This window comes from Schistocerca cancellata, chromosome 2 (assembly GCF_023864275.1).
Source record: "Schistocerca cancellata isolate TAMUIC-IGC-003103 chromosome 2, iqSchCanc2.1, whole genome shotgun sequence".
Taxonomy (NCBI): domain Eukaryota; kingdom Metazoa; phylum Arthropoda; class Insecta; order Orthoptera; family Acrididae; genus Schistocerca; species Schistocerca cancellata.
In genome coordinates, this window is record NC_064627.1 from 690565231 (window position 1) to 690587218 (window position 21988).

General features: G+C 36.1%; 1 protein-coding gene across 3 annotated transcripts in view; it reads right to left on the reverse strand.

Annotated features, from left to right (window-relative positions):
- LOC126162445 (kinesin-like protein KIF20B) overlaps nucleotides 1-21176 on the reverse strand; it is a 38770-nt gene extending 17594 nt beyond the window's left edge. The window contains exons 1-3 of one of the 3 annotated variants that reach the window (XM_049918958.1): nucleotides 21056-21176; nucleotides 20729-20909; nucleotides 20529-20635 (exon numbers count right to left, since the gene is read on the reverse strand). In XM_049918958.1, the coding sequence (XP_049774915.1) occupies nucleotides 20529-20582 (54 nt within the window). In that variant the 5' untranslated portion in view covers nucleotides 20583-20635; nucleotides 20729-20909; nucleotides 21056-21176. Of the gene's footprint in view, nucleotides 1-813; nucleotides 1100-17182; nucleotides 17343-20528; nucleotides 20642-20728; nucleotides 20910-21055 lie in introns of those variants that run through there. The other 2 variants (XM_049918959.1, XM_049918960.1) reach the window with 2 other exon arrangements.
- Nucleotides 21177-21988: the final 812 nt, after the last annotated feature.

Genomic DNA, 21988 nt, shown 5'->3' on the forward strand with positions numbered 1-21988 from the left:
ACAGACAGGTGTTTGCACTTTGGTATTTACTGACCCATCAGTAAAGCAGATCAATGGGAGAACGTGATTCAGCCCAATAATTTGGTTGATAGGCATTCATTTAGTCACAGCATTAAATACAAAATGGCTGGGATCTTAAGTCCATAGCAAATATTAAAGCTGAGGGACTCATTTACGCAAAGTGGTTGTATTCCCTTTGAATCTAAATGTTAGTGAAACTGGACAAAAAGGTTAAATCATTAAATTTAGAGTACTCTCTAATGAACCATAAAGAAAAAAGTATGAGGTTACTGGTAAAAGTGAGGCTTTCTTTATATACTGTGGTTAATGTGGTGTTACTATTGGGCAGTGGAGTTGTCCTACTGGCTAGTAACGCCATACGTTCAGAAGTCTGAACAAGATTTATCCTAGGCACAACAAGTGATTTTTTGATTGGCCTGTATTACTCTGCTGATAGCAAGCATCGAACTTTTGCATGTCTGTTGATAACTGTATATGTGCATGACCCATTTATTAATCAGCCAACAGTTGACCTAAGTATGGATTTTGAGAGGACTGCTTAGTGTTCGCATTCATCAAATGGAAAAAAAATGGAAGGCAAAATATTGGCTACATGCAGTAATAAGTGCAAGACAGGTAAAAGGACAATTCAGTAGGACGTATGAAGAATTGAGATCACACATTTCGAAATTTTGAGAGTATACAAGAATGTCTATCAGCAGTTTTCATATGTTACTCTAATCATTTCACCTCTTAATATTACTTATCTAAATGTTGTTGTTGATAGTATTAAGTATTAAAAGACTTAGTTACAGTAAGCAGGGTGTCTACGTGGACAAGGAAAAATTCCCGGATTTTTCCCGGATTTCCCGGTTAAAAACACACTTTCTCACGGATGACAGTATATTTTCCCCTATCAGTCCTTTGAATGGTAATGGTTTTGTACACGAGCGTACAATTTCCCGGCACTTTAGAAAACGAAACTCAGAGAAAAAGACACGTTTTGGAAATATCTTTGATGTACAGCAACATGTACGCTGCGTATTTTTGTATAACGAAAACATGCATTGGAAATCCACCAAACACCGCATGTTACTTTCCGAACCAATGAAACAGAGATTTCGATGCGCTTTTGTAAGCCGTTCGTAACTCATATCACGTGATCTCGCCAGCCGATGACAGGATATTCAGAGCATAGGACACGTGATGTAGTCAGCCAATAGCAACATCAGTGTTAAGTAGCGCGCCAAACAGGGAAAGTTAATAGTTTAAATTAATATACATAGTGTTGTTACAAGAAAAGCAAAGCTTTCACATAAAATATTGGTCTAAAGCTGCAAGAGAAGCTAAGCTTTCGCATATACTGTTGATATTTTTTGCGCGTGTTACACTTTAAGAGATATCATACAAATGTGCCAGTAAAATTTTTAATAATGACAAATGTCTGATCTTCAGGGTTCGAAATGCTTCTAAATGGCTCGTCATCAGACACCTGATTTTTAAATGAGAGTCAAACGGTTTGTGATTTAATAAATTCACAGTCCATTCTAGTACGTAGTTCAACTTACGTAAAAGGATATTTACTTTGAAAGTAACGCTTTTCAAACCACCAATTGTAATATTTTCCCGCGACCTGTTACAAATAGGTTAGTTTCAGCAGTTGCCAGAGAGCTCAGGTAACAGGTGACACCGCGCTTGGGTAGATATCATGACGTAGGAAGCCCGTATGTACGTACGTGTAAAAGATCATCAATGAAAGATGATACTGCAAGAGCATCGGAATTTCGTGAACCATATTAAAATGTGCACATTTAAAGTGCATACTTAAAGGCACACTCATATGTCCAGATTCCCAATGAAGTACCGTAGACCCCGACCTGATATTAAGCTTTTAAGTGTGGTTTTCAGGATGTAAATTTTCTTGGAGCACCAGTACTGTATTATATCATGTTTGGTTCTTTATTATGGCATAATGCCATACATGCTAGAAAATGAAAACGTGCACTTGAAATGCAGCGAACAGTTGAAACTACCCAGTACTGTGGAATTAAACATTTCGTTTCAAACACATTGACTGCCTCTGCGGAAAAGATTAGCAAAAGTCAAATTTCTTTAGCAAACAGACAAAAATAACTTCATTGTACCGCAAGGCGATTAATGCTTGACTGTCAGAAAGGTGGAAATAAAATAAAATCTGAAACTAATGACATATTTCAGCCTTTAGTAATTATGTGAATGCGTTTTAACTCACTTGATAGCTCCCGGCCACGGATATCCGTTTATTTCGATTTGACGTGAGAGTAAACGAAGGGGAAACAGCAAGATCACTGAACGTAAACACGGGTCACGTGGAGACTACCCACTATAGCTCAGATTGCTCTGCGCATCAGCCCCAGATCTACGACATTTGCGAACCGGGTCAATACTAAAAAAAATCGAATTTTCAAAATATGTTCATCTTGTAGCGCACATCTTTCAGAAAAGTCTGAAACATAAAACGTATGTATTCGAGGAAATGTAAGACACATTATTTGGTCTTAAGTATGCCCAAGTGCAGTTCCATGCCTCTTCATAAAGCATTTTTCTACTGCACGTCCAAACTATATTCAGGAGAGTGGAAATTGAAATGTCCTGTGGTGCCTCTCCTGCTCCCAGTCGGCCGGTTTGGCAGTCAGCCTCTCTTTAAAAAAATCTTTGTACATTTGCTTATACTTTTAAGATAAGAACAACCGAAATTTTTCTGGTCTCAGACTAAAACTTCTTATATTGAACTTTCAATGTACCGATGTTCTGATAATTTGGCCCTGCAAGAATGTCCATCAACGCGGTACTTAACAGAAACACTCTTAACTTAAGAGGTGTATAGTTAACAGAAATGCTGTTATTTAAGTACTAAAATTACACAGAAAACTACAAAAATATTAAGGTCACTTTCCAGTTTCTGGAAAAAATTACAAGAGCACCGAAAAAAGCTGAGACGATATTTCACCTAACTATTAGGAATGTAGTTTTGGTTTTTATTAATGGGGTTTCTGTGAATGGACACACAAATATGAAAGCAAAATACTTTTTGCTGCGGTGGAAAACAGTAATTCCAAGTGAGTTCATCCAGGCCTGACACTCAGTGCCTCAGATTTCCATTATGCTTACTTTACTTTTAACTTTTGTCACAGTAATAACCAGAGTAAAATTTGTTCCACATATTTCAGATATGTTTTTGTTGAGAAAAAATTGCAAGGTTTTCACAAAGCATACATAAATGTCATGGCATTACTTTCAAGGGGTTGCTACCATTAGCTTATTTTCAACACATCACTGTTTTATTTTTCCAGATACCATAAAAGGGTGTATCTTTACAGGGAAAAATATTTAACTCTGCTGAACTTCTTAAAATATTGGAAATTAACTAATATTGTTCTGGACCAAAGTATGATTTCTTAAATATGCAAAATATTTTCAGACAGAACTGTTATTAGGCTAATTTTTATTTTGTGTGAGGCTCAAATATAATTTGATAACAAACAAAAAAGAGCATGGGTTTTGACAGACATGATTTTTGTTCATTTATTAAAAAACTTCGTATCATTGTTCAGAAAGACATTTAAAACATGTTACATAAACTGATGGGCTTCATTCCATGCTTCTGACATTTTATTAAAATAAGAAAAGTACAGATCCAAAAGTTATAAATTCAATTTTAGTATTTGAGAATATTATGAGACAGAACTGATTGCTATTCACCATATAGAGGAGATGTTGAGTCACAGACTGTTACATATGCAAGCTTTTGGACAAAAAGGGCCAGAAACAGTGGTCATGTGTGTGCGTGCAAGTTGTGCTTGAATGACTTATGCGTTGTCTACTTTAAAAGAAAGCCATTTGAGTGAAATATCATATATCTTTGTTTTGGCTCTCTGCAACTCAACATCTCCACTATATTGTAAGTAGCAATATATCCTTTCCATAATATTATTCCATCCCCCAGATTTTCCATTGTTTAAGCCAAAAATTTCTGTTACTAATCAACTTTATTTAGGGGTATCAAATGAGCATATTTAAACAACAGATATTCTAGGATTCTAGGATTTAAATGTAAAATGTGCATGTTCAGCAATAAAGATTCTTTGAGTTCTCCAGTGAAAGTTTTACAAATGTTTGCATTTTTAATCAACTGTGACAAATTATATTCTGTTAACTTCATATTGTTTTCATTAAAGTAACAGTTTACCCAATGTGCTTGTTCAAGTACACCAAAATTACATAAAATGTATACCAAAGACACAAGAGCACCTTGTCAGGTCAAAACAGTGACACTAGTAAGTTTGGCAGGGGGTGTGGTGGAATCCCCAAAATAACATCACATTGCAGTTGCCATATTATTTATGGCATTTGTCAAATATCCTATGTCACTGGTCAAAACAGACAACTCATCTGTAATATTCCTCTATATCTGCAGTTATCTATAACATAGTACTGTCTGAAACAAACTGCATAGATATTCAGAAATGTTTTTATGCACTTCACAAAAATTAAAAATTTAGTTTCCTACCCTATGACATCAACAAGTCCCAGTTGGAGTCTGTCAACTCATACAAGTACCCAACTAACACTTTGTTGGAACATGAAATACTGGCTCACTTGTGGGGAAAGCAGGAAACAGATTTCTGTTTAGTGACAGAATACTAGGGAACTGCTATCAGTATACAAAGGGATAGCTTACAAATCATTTGTATGACCCATTCCAAAACATTGCGTAATATGTGATACCCATACCAAATATGCCTGGTGGGGGACATTTTATGTTTACAGAATATGACAGCACGAATGGTCACAGGTTTGTTTAACCAGTGGGAGAGTCACAGAGATGGGGGATAGAACTGAAATAGCAGGTTCTTGAAGACAGACACCAACTGTCCCTAGAAGGCTGACTTACAAAGTTTCAGGAACTGGTTTTCAGTGGTGACTAGGAATATAGTACAACCACCTACGTACTGCTTCCATAGGGACTGTGAGGACAATATCACCACAGCTTTAGTGCACACAGAAGCATTAAACACTCATTCTTCCCACACTCCAAAATGGAAGAGGAAAAAGCTCTAGTAAGTAATACAATGAGACATACCCTCTGCCACACACTTCACAGCAGTTTGCAAAGCTTGAATGCAGACAAGTTGCACAGAAGAAGTAGTGCCTTGAAAAGATGAACTTCAACATACGCAAAACAAAAATAATTTAGTCTAGTCTAACTTAATTAGGGAATTAGATTAGAAACACTATGACTCATTATTTGGGCAGCAAAATAAGTGGCATACATAAAATGCAGACTGGTAATGGTAAAAAAAAAGAATCTCACAAAAGGAGTTTATCAAATATAAGTTTTAATGTTGGTATTTTTTAAGGAATGTAAGTGTAATGTAGCTTTAAATGGAAGTGAAACAGTTTAAAGAAGTAGGGAAAAGGGAATTTTTAAAATGTGGTACTACAGAAGACTGCTGTAAATTAGGTATATCTGGATCAGATAACTCAAGTGAGTGTACAACATCTAATTGAGGAGAAAAATGTGTAACACAAATTGATTACAAGAAGGGAAATGTCTTAAGGCATTAAGAAACCATCAATTTGGCGAAGTAGAAGGTCTACATGAATGATATCATGAGAACCACTAATTAGCAAATGTTTGTCAGAATTAAACAACCAGACTCATTTGGAAGCAACTGGATTAAACTCAGCATAATTTGCCCACACAGACAGGTGTACAGAAGCAAACAGCACCAAAATTATTTCAAACCATGTTTTATCTAGAATGATATTTCCACTTTACAGCGGAGTGTGCGCTGATATGAAACTTCCTGGCAGATTAAAACTGTGTGCCGGACCGAGACTCGAATTCGGGACATTTGGCTTTCACAGGCAAGTGCTCTACCAACTAAGCTACCCAAGCACGACTCACGCCCCGTCCTCACAGCTTTACTCCTGCCAGTACCTCGTCTCCTACCTTCCAAACACAGTTTTAATCTGCCAGGAAGTTTCGTATCAGCGCACACTCCGCTGCAGAGTGGAAATCTCATTCTGGAAACATCCCACAGGCTGTGACTAAGCCATGTCTCCGCAATATCCTTTCTTTCAGGAGTGCTAGTTCTGCAAGGTTCACAGGAGAGCTTCTATAAAGTTTGGAAGGTAGGAGACGAGATACTGGCAGAAGTAAAGCTGTGAGGACGGGGCATGAGTCATGCTTGGGTAGCTCAGTTGATAGAACACTTGCCCGCGAAAGGCAAAGGTCCCGAGTTCGAGTCTCTGTCTGGCACGCAGTTTTAATCTGCCAGGAAGTTTTATGTTTTATCTGTTATAACTGATTACAGTGGGGCCATACCATGTCAAATCAACAACCAATTTGCCTTACCATTTTAGATTTTGCTAAAATTTGGTACCCACAGTGGGTGCTAAGTCTAAGAGGAATTACTAATTCCAATGTTTTATCTAAAATTATTTCTGAACTATGGTTGTAGAACTGGCCAAAAAAGCAAGAACACTTCTTTTTAAGGTGTTCCAGAAGCAGCCCTAACTGAGTTAAAGAGCTGGGAAAGGTGTCATTTTGCATACAATAAAACAGGTCTAATAAAAAATTATTTAAAATATGAATAGAAATTTTGAATTAATTTTTCCCTAAGAAGTACATAAATAAAAATTTTCAAATTATTTCCACAAATACTTAGTACTGTTGTAAATCACATGGCAAAATATAAATATGGAATGACAATGGGTTCATTCTTAAAATTCCTGAACCTTGTTTTTCCACTAATAGACCCATTTTGACCAACCCTACCTTTAACGAATGCATGTTTCATTAAATATACAGAAAGTTGCTTATACGCTCTCCGACTTCCATGTACTTAATTTTATTTATCTGACAAACCCTACTCTTAGGGCTATATGGTATTTGAACTAATGGAGCTATGGAGATGTTTGTAAAAATGGCAATGACGTATCACATCATGTTAATGTAATACTGCCGTCTTCTGAAGAAGATAGGTTTAAACCTATCGAAACCTAGGTAAAGATTACTTTATCCTTTGCAACTGGCTGGCTGTTTTTAATCTAGTATACAGAAAGGTAAATGTAAAATATGAGAATATCATCATCTTAAAATAAATCAGCATTTTCTATGATTAAATTGATTGCTGACTAATTTTATACAAATCCAACTAATAGCCTATTAATTGGTAAAATAAAAATATTGAACATAGGACCTATAATTTCAAATGTAAGTAAGGTATGAAAAAGTAAGTACTGACATAATAGTTCTTGTCCATGATGCTTGGACCAGAAATATTAAACACAAAAATCTAAATACATGATGCTTGTTTGTGAATAATAGGTGCCTATGTTATATAGCTGGCTAACATAAGGTAATGATATTTTTTAAACAACTATGAGTAAAATATAAATTAACACCAACTTGAGGAAAATTAAGCTTCAAATTGAATGCATGTTCCCAAGAAATTCTCATGCCTTCACAGATTCATTTTAAAAAAAAAAAAAAAAAAAAAAAAGGCAACTGGGTCTGGCTTACATCACTTTCAACAAGAACGTATGCTCTCCGAGTCAGAGTAAATGGATTTACCTCTGCAAGAACATTCACCACTGACACCAACACCACATCGGAATGTATAGGTTATGAAAATGATGTGAAGGGAAGTTCTTTTCACTTCAAGTTCTTGATTTTTTTCTCAAAAATGTACCGAAGCCACTAGTTTGTCATAGACAGTGATGACTTAGCCTGATGTGTCTTGTAACATCAGTTTGTCTGGTGATGAAGTTACTTCCCTCTCCCAACCATGCACATCCTCTGACATGTGTTTAATAATTTTGATGTAGTGGTGGGAAAATGCATGAAACTGCTGTGTTCCTTTGATTGTCAACACTTCAAGCCTACTTTTTAAGAACGTTTCTGAAGCAGCATAATCTTCTTGAGTGGAATAAGCAAAAGCTCTTCCTGCATGTTATCTACTGCCCACTCAAATAGATCTCATTAGGTTTGGATCTGGTTGTGGAATAGCCTTCGCAAACTTGCACAAGCTGCCAGTCTCTTAAAGGAACCCCCTACTCCATCACCAAGCCCTTTCCATGTGCTGCAGTTGAAAAGTGTCACTCTACTATTATGCTAAAGTCATCCGCGGGAAGGCAAAGGTTCAGAACATTATTCTTATTTTTGAATTGAGCGGCACAACCATCTGAAAAACTGTAAATCTCTTTTGAAGCTTTTGAAATTTGTTAGATAAGAAATTAGCTTCTTTTGAAAGGTGTAAACAGAAAATGTATTGTGCTCAAAGCAATCAGAAACATTGATAAAGCTCTCGTGCTCAGTTTTGTCATCTTTTATGTAATATATAAAGAAGGAAGTATAATATGTTTCCTTTTACAGTGGTAACTCTGAGCTTTATCCTGTATAACTATACTATAAATTTCTGAAAAATCACAAATTCCGATACATTAAGATTTTCTTTTGTGGAGTTAAGGAATGCTCTTTGTTGCTTGGCAATGAAGTAATATTGAACAACAAAGGATATCTTACTACATATTAACTCTATAAACTCTTCAAAAGTTTTCTGTGTGATTTCCAGATTCCAGCAGTCAGCTGACACCCACTTGAAGAATTGAAGTCTCAAATTTTCCATCAAGAGAGAATTGCAAAATTTTATCTATTACTGTCTCTCCTGGGTCACATTCACAATTTCCCACATTACAATCAACTGATGGTGGGTTGCAAAGCAGTTGTGTGATGCATTACTTGTAATTGTTTAAGTGCCGTTTGATACCATATTTACTATGACATTTTCTGTCACTAATTCTGTGTTTTGGCAAGTTGTGCACACAGAAGCGGAGTGTGTGCCATTCCGTCCAGATAGTACACACTGTTTCAGCCTCAACTCAGCAAATTTAAAGAAACCTATTTTTATGTTAGGGCATAGTCCATATCAGTTAAGGCGGGCTAGGAAAAAATCTTACCTTCATAGTCTTTGATGTTATTGAATGTAGCGTATGTTATAATGGAGCACCAAGTATGGAACACACATTGTTTGTTTTCTCCAAAAAATTTCTGCTCCGAGATACAGTCCTCCAAAGATGGAGTCAATAGAGGTGTCCAATCCCATCCATCGGCTTTGACCTGTGATGTAAAGGTGTTTTGATGTATGATGTCATGACAGCACGGAGTTTAATTTATGAGTGTGTGGTGTTAGTCGATGTAGTCTTGTTGCATATTGTGGTATCCTCTGGTGGTGTGTATATGGCCCGTGTGTAATGTGGTGTATTGCGTTCATTTGGGTGTCGGTGCTTGAAGTGTGCATTTATTGGTTGTGACTGTTATAGAAGAAGGGAAATTAGTTTCAGTGATTCAAGATTTAAGTTTCTATTGTGTTTATGTTATTGCGGTGATGTTTTATGTTATTGGTTTGCTGTCTGTCGCACAGGAAGTCGTTTAATTCAATTTGTGACTTTTTTTTGTTAGGTATGGACATGACTTACAAGTTTAATAGTGTGGATTTGCAAGCTAAAATGGGGGATAATACGTTGTCTGTCATTAAGTTTCTGCAACTTTTTGGGCTTGTGGCGGAGATAATGAAATCCAGCGTACGCGAGCTGGGAGTGTGCATGATTGGGGTGTTTGACCTTGTGTGTAGCGCCTGAACATTTTTGTGGTAAGTAGTCGTTTTTTTGGGTCTACTGTTCACGCATTATGATTTTCGGTGTGGTTCTTATGTGTTGTTAGGTCGGTGTTATTTACTGCATGTGTTGGTGGTTGATGTTTTGGTATCAGCACTTGTGGTTGATTTATGTATCTTAAGGAAAGTACTCTATTTCAATTTTTTGGTATCGTCAGTTGTATTTGAGCTATATAGGTCAAGGGAAGTGTCCAATTCCATTTTTTGCTGTTTTAGATGTTGGTTTCGTGGTATCTACAGTTGTGGTGTGATCATAATTTTTGGAATATTTGGTTTTTATTTTGTGGTATCGACAACTGCGGTTGAGGTATGTAGGTGAAGGGAAGTGACTGATCCCTGTTGATATTTTAAGTGTAGCAGAATTTGGGAATTTTGTGATGTTTTTATGTCGTCATTTTGTATGGTTTCGGATTGTGGCGTGCGTCTGTATGTGTTTATATTTAGTGTGTCCCCACCCAAAAACCCCCAATTTCCCGCGCTGGTGTAGTTAGTTTGATTATATTTTTGCAGGGAGATGCATTTGTTGGTTTTGTACATATTTTCGTGTTTGTTGCCATGTTTATGTAATGACATCATCGGCGCCATATTGGAGCCTCTGATAATGGTGGTTTCCGGCATACTGGCAACGTCATGGGTCAAGCAGAATGATGGAATCAGACACTTCTGTAAACCCCCAAAGATGACACTGTGCATACCATTTTGAAGATGCAAAGTTTGGAAAAAAAATTTTAAATGCTGTTTCTCTGGAACAGTTCTAGATGTTTTGTTGGGCTTTTTTTGAAAGATAAATGCTTTATGATTACACAGAAATCCTCCATTTGGACTTTCCTGCCAAAGTTGTTTTACGTCAAATCAACACCTGTTTTACCTCACCCTCTTAGATTTTGCTGAAAGTTGGTATACTTATAGCGGGCACTGAGACTAAGTAAAATACCAAATTTCAATTTTTTATCTCAAACCATTCCTGAAATATGGCTACGTAAACTTTTCTAAAACCAGCCAAAAATGAGTGAACGAAATTTTTTTTAATTGTCCTAGGAGCTGCCCTAATGGAGCTAGAGAACTGGGAAAGGTGTCATTTTGCATGCTCTTTCCAGGGATATACAACAAAACATAGCTTCTAATTAATAACCTTTTTCAAAATACTAATTAATATTTTGATTTAATTTTAATTTTTTTACAGAAAGCACATAATTGAAAATTTTCAAAATATTTCCATAACTTCTTCACACTATTGTAAATCACATGGCAAAATATAAATCTGGGCTGATGGGTTCATTGTTAAAAAAACTAACGGCCTTAGTTTGACCAAATTGACCTTTAACAAACAGGAATTTCTTTAAAATATACTGAAAGGTAAGTAAAAAAAGTATTAGAAATATCAAAACATCACCTTATTAAACCAAAACTAATCAGCTATTTTATAATTAGGTTGATTGCTTATTTTAATTTCATACAACTTCACTAACAGTATATTAACCGATATAACAAAAACAAGAAATTGAGCATTTAACTACAATCTGAAATACAGTATGAATAAGTACAAGTGTTTCCATAATAGTTCTGGTCCATGATGTTTGAAATGGAACTATTAAACAAATTAAATACGTAATGCTTGTTTTTGAGTAACAGTTATCTTTACATAGCTAAATTTAACACAATAGGTAGTAACAATAATTTTGAAACAACTTTCTATAAAATATACATTAACACTAACCTGAGACAAAAATTAAGTTTTGAGTTGAAAGCAGTTTCCCAATAAATTGTCTTGGAACTTCACATATTACATTTTAATAAAGCTGACTGGGTTTGGTTTACATCACTTTCATTAAGAATGTATTTTCTCCCTGTCTGAGTAAATTGATTCACTTTTGTGAGAACATCCACAACTGACACCCACAGGACATCTGCATGTGCAGGATAAGAGAATGACTTAGCTGGTCCACATGGATGAAGAAAAGTTTTTTTCACTTCATCAAGTTCTTCCCCCCCCCCCCCCCTAAAATGTACCCAAGCCACCAGTTTCTGCCATATACAGTGGTGACATAGCCTGATACATCTTGTAACTTCAGTTTGTCTGGTGATGTAGTTACTTCCCTCTCCCAACTCTGCATATCACCTGAGAAGTATTTGACTATTAATTTTGATGTGTTGGGAATGAAAGCATTAAATTGCTGTGTTCCTTTGATTGTCAATGCCTCTTCAAGCTGGCTTTTTAAGAATGTTTCTGAAGCAGTGTAGTCTTCTTGAGTGGAATATGCAAAATCAACATTTGTGATATTATCTACTACCCACTCCAATACATCTTGTGCGGTTTGGCTCTGATTTTGGTATGGCCTTTGCAAACTTGCACGAGCTGCCAGTCTCTTTACTGAACCCCCTACTCCATCACAAGGCCCTTTCCCCTGTGCTGTAGCTGGAAAGTGCCACTCAGCTTTTATGTTGAAGTCTTCCTCATGAAGGCAAAGGTTCAGGAAGTTTTTCTTATATTTGCACTGAGCGGCAGAACTGTCAGAATAATAGTATATCTTTTTTGGAATCTTTTGAAATTTGTTAGATATGAAATTAGCTTCTTTTGAAAGGTGTAAACCACAGTTGTATTGTGCTCCAGGCAATCAGAAACAATGACAAAGCTCATATGCTCAATTTTGTCTTCCTGTTTGTAATATATAACAAAAGGATGAATGGTAATCTGTTGTCTTGTTCAGTGGAAACTCTGAGCTTCATCCTGTAGAACTATACTTTAATTTTCTGAAAAATCACATATGACAACAAATTCAGATTCCATAAGGTTTTCTCTTGTGGAGTTAAGGAATGTTCGTTGTTGCTTGGCAATGAAGCCATGCCGAATCAAAGTCGACATCTTACTACAAAATAAATCTATGAATTCTTCATAAGTTTTCTAAACAATTTCCAGATTACATCGGTCAACTGACATCCACTGTCTGAACTGAACTTTTCAATTAAGTTTTCATGAAAAAGAGTCTTTTAAAATTTTACGTATGACAGTTTCTCCTGGGCAGTATTCACAGGTTCCCATGTTGCAATCAACTGATGATGGGTTGCAAAGCATTTTTGCAATGCACTGCTTATAACTGTTTAAGCTGCTGTTTGTTACTGTATTTAGTTTGGCATTTTCTATCATTAATTTTATGTTTTGGTGAATTGTGCACACGCAGACAGTGTGTGTGTCCCTCCGGCCAGCTAATACACAATGTTTTGGTCTCAACTCAGCAAATTTAGAGAAATCTCTTTTATGTTAGGAAACTTGTCTTTAAAATGTTTGTAAGCTTCTTTAAGGTTACACAAAATATATTTTGTTTTATTCCACTTGTTTCTGTAATTGTCACACAATCTTTAATACCTGGCATTGCTTTGCTAACTTCATCATTTTCATAAAATGAATGTACAGTTTTGACAGTTTCTGTTGGTAAACACTTCCCTGGTTTTGGGTTTGGACCTTCCATGAATCCTCTCTCTTTCAAAATTTTTTGGACTGCTGAACAACTGAACAATGTAATTAGGAGCATTAAATTCCCTCATTATTTTCCTGGCACTCCACTTTTCAGGTAAACTTAAGAACCATTAGTTTATTTGCTCTACTTATAGAATTTTTAAAGTTTCTTTTAAGATTTTCAAGAATGGATTCATCAGTATCAGTATCTGACGAAGTTTGTTAGTTTTCTCTTGTCAATTGAGGACTCACCTAGTTCTTGAAGTGTTGTGTTAAATGTTTTAACAGCTACTGAAGTTTTAGTGAAGTCAGGGTCTTCATCTCAGATGATTATCTCTGATCCAGAAGATTCTTCAACACTTTCATCACTGATGGGCTCTGGTGTATTTTTCAATTTGGTTACATCTTTCCTACATTTATCACAAATCTTGGCACCACTTGGTATTTGAGGAAATAATATGGGCATCCATGTTGTGACATTTCTCAGTTCTTTTCTGTCTCTAATAAAATGATTTCACTTCTTCAATGGATCACAACACTGCACTCTTACAGCATTGAACTTTTTACTTGGTTCCATATTTATGCAAAAACTACTTATAAACTGCCCTTCAATGTATAGATTTACTTGAAAATGAACTATTAAATATAGTAGATACAGACTGGTCAACACCAACGTAACAATTGATTTGCACTAAAACCACAGTGCACAATAATGCTGTAGGCACACAAAGCCTTAGAAGGTAACAATGCAGGCTAGATCATCTCAACAATGGCTCCAGTCTCTGAATTATTGTGCAGACATCAAGCCCTATGTATACGATCCTCTACTGACGTACTACCTTAAAGGTCAGTTTGGTCAAACTAAGGCCGTTAGTGAAAAACAAGAGTCCGGAATATTTTTTTTAACAATGAACCCGTCATCCCACATTTATATTTTGCCATGTGACTTACAACAATATCAAGTAGTTATGGAAATATTTTGAAAGTTTTCAATTATGTACTTTTTGTAAAAAAAATTAAATCAATATTAATTATCATTTTGAAAAATGTTATTAATTAGAAGCCATGTCTTTTTGTCTATCACTGGAAAGAGCATGAAAAATGCTGCAAAATGACACCTTTCCCAGTTCTCTAGCTCAATTAGGCAGCTCCTAGGGCAATTTTTAAAAAGTCCATTCACACATTTTTTTGGCCAGTTTTTGTAAAGTTTACATGACCATATTTCAGGAATGGTTTGAGGTAAAAAATTGAAATTTGGTTATTTTTCTTAGTTTCAGCAAAATCTAAGAGGGTGAGGTAAAATTTTTATTTAAAGTTGTGTTGATTTGACATGGAATGACTATAGCGTTTAACTTTTTTATAATTTAAGAAAAAGTTTTTTCCAAAAATGCCAATCCATAAAACAGTTTTTTTCCTGTTGATTGGTACCATATATTTCTACATTCCCTGAAAAGGAGAGCTTCCATTTCTAGGTTGAACAGCTTTCATAAACAACTGAAATTTTTGCCACAGCTTACATAAAACCTGTTTTATTACCACATTATCACATAATAGGCTCATACAAATCCAAACTCAGCATCATTTAAAATAATTTTAGTTTTGAAAGATGAGTAAGAAACTCATTTTTCAATCATTTTAAATGGTTCCAAAATGTATGTGAAGGTCCAAAGACGTGAAGGTTTAAACTTTTGCAACTTCCGTGCACTCTGTCTTGTACTGAAATCAGCCAGTTAGTCAACTAAAAATGTGTTCCACTGCTTCAGTATCTTCCTTTGATATAGAGTGATGCCTTCCTATTGAACCAATAGGAACTGGAGCATTTACAATCTTCAAACCATTGTGAAAAGGAACTGAGCACTGATGGTGGCGTTGCAGTCCTTCAGCTGGAAACCTATATCCAGCAGCTGGTCCATGAGGTAGCATAAAGATCTCTACAATTTCGTTTAACTCATAACTGGTGTATATATTCTCTGCAATCCACCAATCACAGTCATACATACATACATACATACATACACACCACAAACATCCCCTTCTCAGGTCGTGAATCGGAATATTAGCTTCCTGTTTCTGAGGTGTTGGTCACATGAACAAAATTTCTTTTTCTTGCTCTATGAAGTGCATGCAATATGAGTTCGCCCATCACAGAGTCCAAAAACGTGACTTCTGAATTCCTCTCACAGGAGTAGTTTGTTTCGACCATTCTTGTTTTTTCTGCTCACGGAATTCTTCGATTTCCTCTTTGGGCAAAAGAATGAGGGCTTTGGAGACGTAAGATTTCACGACCCTTGTAAAATCCTCAGCAGTCTGAATTGCAGCTGTATTTGCTCTGGGAAGATCATGTTTTGTAGCATGGTGCTTCAGCACGCCTCTTACACTATCACAAGGCCCCTTCTCATGACCAGTAGCACTGTATACCCAGTCAGTTGGCACAAGCGACTTATTCAATTCAAACAGTCAGTAATTATTTTTAAAATGACTAGAAGCACCATTAGAAATAATGAAGATCTTCTCTGCCCCTGTTTCCAGTTGAATTTTGCGCATTGCTAGCAAAGCATGTGCCGAGTCATTACTTATAACTGCAACACTCGTGGTCTTGTTTCGAGAATGTCACTCTTGTAAAAATTGAAACCTGATCATTACTCCAATGATACCCTTTTACTTCTTGTGGGAGAATTACAGACCAGTTCTCAGCAAAATCGCAATGAAGCACTAAACATGGTTCCTCAGCCTGTACACACCCTTTCACTTCTGCAATGTGTTGCAGTTTCTTCAGATGCTGGTGTGTTGCTGCTTTACTGACCATTTACCAAGTTCATCAATGAAACTGTCAAAGGTAACAGTTTTCTTAATTACTTTATTTTCCTCCCATGTCGGATATGTAATTTCTGCAAAGTTGCCTGCTACATCTTCCAGGCCAAGTGTCTGTAAAGACAGTTCTCCCTTTCCAGGGCAGTCACCACATTCTTGAAACAAACAAGTCTCTCACTTTACATCACAGACTACTAATAACTTCACACACCCAATCAAGGTGTCATATGTCATGTGCTCCAGTAAGTTCAAAGTTACCACACAAAGTTCAAAATTCATGCAGTACACACAGACATCTCTAGGTAGGTGTGGAACTACCCATTAAGTCTTAGTGAATAAAACTGTTATCTTCCATATGTGAAGCTGTATAGTTGCTCTTATAAATTGCAAAAGGTTCTTTAATACTGTGTCATGTACCTCTTCACTTTCACAACTCTTTGACCTTCAAATGTTATAGTTAGTCTATTTTTTGTTGGCCCTCTGGTGAGAACAGTCCCATTTATCTTCCAGACAAAATGACTGCACTATTTGAACTTGAGCTGCTTATACAGGATGACCGTAATAGGGATCTGGTCTTCCAAAGACTCCTTTTACAGACCTCACATTTCTTGATTTGTTTACCATGTACTTCAATACTGATGGAACATTATTCAAAATTGGTTTCTTTTAAAATGTCTCTGGAATAATCATTAAAATTTGAACCTTTTCACTGTAGGATGCACAATATTCAACAGCTGAATTGATACTTGTGAAAAATTCCTGGCAAGAGTGCTTTGGTTAATTTTCTTCTGAAGATGGAATTTCTACTTTGAAGAGTGTGGTCAATCTTGCTGTAGTGTATTCATCCATAGCTTTAGTAATTTCTCTGTGCTTTCTTGATGCATACAGCTTATGACTCAACTTCACTGGCCATGGTTTCTTAACAGGAATAACACATCTGTAGTTTACCAATTCAGGGTATTTATTCTTCCTCTATTGATGTAAAATCTGCACCACAGGAGGCTTCACCTTGTTTAGATACTATCATTGTTGTTATTGTGTCAAAACATTACAAAAAGTCGTCACTGGAAACATCTTCACTTTGAAACAGTCTTCAAATGAGAACGCTTATTCCCAACCTGAGCAAACTCTGTTTTTTGTTTGTCTTATATATCACTCTTTTACAAATATGCAAATAATCAGCACACTTCATTACCTGTGGCCCCAGTCAGAAGACATTTCAAACAGTCCTTTTCACAAAACACTGCAACTATGTCAACTGGCAAATTCCTCATGAAAACTCACTGCATGGTCTCAGATTTCTTAGAAGCATCTTCAGTATAAAAATTAGCACTGAACAACTACAATACAGAAACCTGCAATGAACAACCACAACAAAGAAACTGACAAGAAACTAAAACAAAGTTTAAGAAATAACTGCAACAAAGAAAGTGATAAACAACTGCAACAAAGAAAGTGATAAACAACTGCAACAAAGGCAATATAAATAAACACCGAAACAAAGAAACTAGTAAGAAACAACTTAAGTGAAGAGAGACATTAATTACCCTTGAAAGTTAAAGTGATTTTTTGAAATAAAACCTGTCCAACTTCAAAGTGGAAGCTCTCCTTTACGGATAATATAGTACTACATGGTACTAATCAAGAGAAAATTAAAAAAAATAATAACTTTTATGGACTGGCATTTTTGAAAAAAATTTTCTTCAAATTATAAAAAAATTGAAAGGTGACAGTAAAAGATCTTTGACATATGTCCAAATGGATGATACCATTGCAATCAAAGCAATCATCTTTCAAATAAAAAAAAATGTACAAGATATCTAGAGCTGTTACAGAGATACAGCATTTTAAAAATTTTCCGGAATTCGCACCTTCAAAATGGTGTTCGCAGTGTCATCTTTGGAGGCCTGTATCTCAAGCCAGGAATTTTTTTAGGGGAAATAAAAAATGCTTGTTTCTTATTTACTCCTGAATTTTAACATACACTAAATTCAATAACATCAGACTATGAAGGTAACCCCCCCCTGCCTGAAGTGAAAGGAATTATGTCTTAGGTAACTTGGCTTTAAAAATATTTGCAAGCTTCTTTAAGGAGATATGTTATATTTTAGTTTCATTCTGTAAATATCATGCAATCTAATACTTTGCACTGCCTGGATAACTTCATTGTTTGCATAAAATGAATGTAGTTTTTACAGCTTCTACTGAAACATTTTTTGGATTTTGGCTGTGGACCTTCCATCAACTTTTTTTCTTTCAGAATGTTTTGAAATACCAAATAATATAATAAGGAGCATTAAATTTGCACACAATCTTTCTGATACTCCACTTTCCAAGTAAACTTTCAAGAACCATTAGTTTTTTTGCCCTATGTGTAGAATTAAAAAATTTAGTTTTGAGATTTAATGAGAAAGAAGTCTCACAGCAACAAAAAGTTTAAGTTCCACTGATGATAGTTTTTTTTACACTTTTGATCTGGAATAGTACTTAGATGTTATGTTTTCTTATCAACTGGGGATCACCTAACTAAGTGATGTAAATGTCTGAACAGTCAATGAAGTAGTTGTGAAGTCTGGGCCTTGTCGAAGATGATTACTTCCAATCTAAGTAATCTTGATCTTGAGTGTTTCTATCATTGATTGGCTCTGTATTTTTCAAACTTTGTTAAGTTACATCTTTCCTACATTTCATTTCAAATGGGTCAAATGGCTCTGAGCACTATGGGACTTAACACCTGTGGTCATAAGTCCCCTAGAACTTAGAACTACTTCAACCTAACTAACCTAAGGGCATCACACACATCCATGCCCGAGGCAGGATTCGAACCTGCGACCGTAGCGGTCACGTGGTTCCAGACTGAAGCGCCTAGAACCGCACGGCGACACTGGCCGGCTTTCCTACATTTATCACAATTCATGGAGCCATTAGTATTTGCAGAATTCTCAAGCATCCATCCTGTGATATTTCTCAGCTTTTATGTCTCTAAGAAAGATTTGATTTCTTCAGTGGACTACAACACTACACTCTTACAGCACTGCATTTTTTACTAGGTTAGCGACACAAATCACTGATTAACACTCCTTCAATTTATAGCTTTTACCTGCAAAAGAACTGTTAAACACCACATTCTACTAAAATACATTAGATAAAAAATTGTTCAATGTAGAGTAATTACTATAATGCCACTATAATGGCCTAGAAACGCTAATATTAACTATCTGCTTTGGAATGAAACAATACGTAACACATCCTTCCAGCAAAGGCTCTAGTCAATAAGACAGCAAGTGCATGGCTGGAGGGAGACTGTGTTTGTTTAGACTTTTCTACAGCCTGCCAGGAACCAACTTCCTTGCCCTGCATACACTGGCTCAAGTCTGTGAAAATGGAATGTGCATTTTGATTAATCTGCTTGGACCAAAATTAATTTTTAACTTATTTAAATTTAGTTATAGGTACCATATTCAAAATTGTTGTTTTACCAATTAATGAACTATTACTTTAAATTGCATAAAATTGAAGAAAGCAATCAACTTTACTTCATTATACATTATATTGTTTTAAGATGATATTCCGATACTTTAGGCTACAGTTACTTTCCTGGACATTTTATATGAACACCTATTTGTTAGAAGCACGATTCGTCAAATGGTGGCTATTAGTGAACAACATGAGTTAAGGAAAACATTATTGGAGATATCAGTGATCAAAACACTAATTATGACAAATCTAGATCGCATGGCAAGTACTTTCTGGAAAGAAAAGTATATGAAAATTTCTTAATAAGAACATATAGAGCATTGTTTATCACTGGAAAGCTCAAAAAAATTTTGCAAAATGGCATCTTCCCCAGCTCTCTCACTCAATGCAGACAGCTCCTGAGCTAATTATTCAAAATTTTACATAGGTATATTTCAGAAACTGTTTGAGAAAAAAATTGAAATTTGGTATTTTTGTTACTCTGGCCACTCAGTATATGAAATTTAAGCAAAAGGGAGAAAAATTTTATGTAAAGTGTGTTGATCTGACATGGAATGGCTCAGAGCATAATATGGGAACAAGATATCTAAATGTGACAGCAATGATAAAATTATTGAAATCTAGCTAGCCAACTGTCACACATAGTGGGAGGGGGTTGCAGGGATAAGCTTGCCAGGTTGTTTTACTTAATTTTTCTGGAGAAATACGTCGACATAGCAAAACAGTATTCCATATTGCTATATGTATATTTCTGGCTGTAATCAGCGCCCAGTACAAATTACAGCACCTCTGGCATCATAAATTCTGTTTACAAGTGTGAATACATTTTGATTAAGATTTGCATTGTATTAAAGTTACCCCGTCGAGCCCCGCATTAAAGACCGAGACAGTGCTAAGCGAAATTAAATTCGGATTTTCTGAGAAAGCTGATATGCATTTTTCGTCACGGCGCAACACTAGTACTGTACTCAGTTCTATCGACCCCATGTAACGTACAGTTTAAGCGAAGACACCACCGCAAAAGAAACGAGAACACAAATAAATAAATTTAGAGACCGACTTACCCTATCTAAATAAACTGCGTCGACGTCATTCGCAGCAGAAATTTTACGCATCATCGTTAGTAAAATTCACAGGAAGTCAGGTGTGTAATTCTTCGCAATTTTCACACCTGTAAAATAATCGACACAATCATTAACGCAGTGCGCGTGGGAAAGTAACTGGGGTACAGACATTATATGGTTAACAGAGGTTCTGTCATTACCTGAAATCGTCGAAACTACCTAATAAATAGCGGGTAAGTACGCAAATTGAATCAACGTGACAGAACCATCTCCGAATATATCATTTGGTGATACTGTCACTGGCCGGTTGCACTTTAATATCATTATGCAGACTTGAAAATCACGAACATCTTTATAATAACACACGTACAGACGTCTAATCTGCAACAAAAAGCAGTATACACAATGCATATGAACAATCTGTCACTTTGATTCACTCAAATATTGATATTACACGCCAACTCATTCAATAATTATACTTCCCTCAACATGGTTAATGCAGTGCTGATTACACTGCAATTGCGTACCTTATTCGCTACTTCTGAACACTTGGAAACAAAACTTCATTCGTTTGCAACCAAAACATTCGACCGTTGCAAGTTGAATTTTGAGCCACACAGTTCTGCCAACACCACGCTTTCATTGGTTTCTGAACGTGACTGCACAGTTAATGATATTTCACGAAGTAAAACCAAAGATCATTGAGCAGAACTACAGTAGGAGTGTCTATCAAGGGAGCATTCAGAGTATCAGACAAATTGCAAGAATTTTTTAAGTGTATCTCACAGGGAGACACTACTTGCGCAACTAATTTCCTGAAGCCAGCGTTGTAAAACCAGCTTCTTAAGTGTCTATCTAGAAGGTGTACACTTCAGTTTCTATATTTTGTGAATGCTGGAGCACCACTGTCCTACCAGAAATAAAAATTGGGCAGTTAAACGAGTGGTAGCAGAGTTCATGCTTGTCTACTTGCAACCACTACAAAAGAGAAATAACAAACAAGTTTGGATTCGCGACTGGAAAGAAAAGTCATCTCTCGTAGTCAGCGACCTTGCTGAAAGGAGCTATTGTGGAAGACTACAGAAGCTACTTCTCCCTCTAATAACGACGATAGAACTGTTCCTGAGCTTCTTCAAAGAGGTCAAGTTGCATTAAGGATCTAAATTGCTGAACGCGAGGAATGAACGTGGAATTCACATTGCAGATCACAGTGGTGCGTTTAAAGGCCAATTCACACTGGCCGTCACATCAGAACACTCCACAATGCATTTAAAATGGAGGCATTCACACAGTCCGTCAAAGAACTGTCACGTCAGGTCAGAGTTATTGTGGAAGAAAGTTTTGACAGCGTTTTCGACTGCTACCATAAGAAGTTACTCAATTTTCTCCGTGCTCGCGAGTAAGCAGTGTCTTCTTTTCTTTAATCTTTTGAAGGTTGTTGCAGGTCTGGTATTCGACAA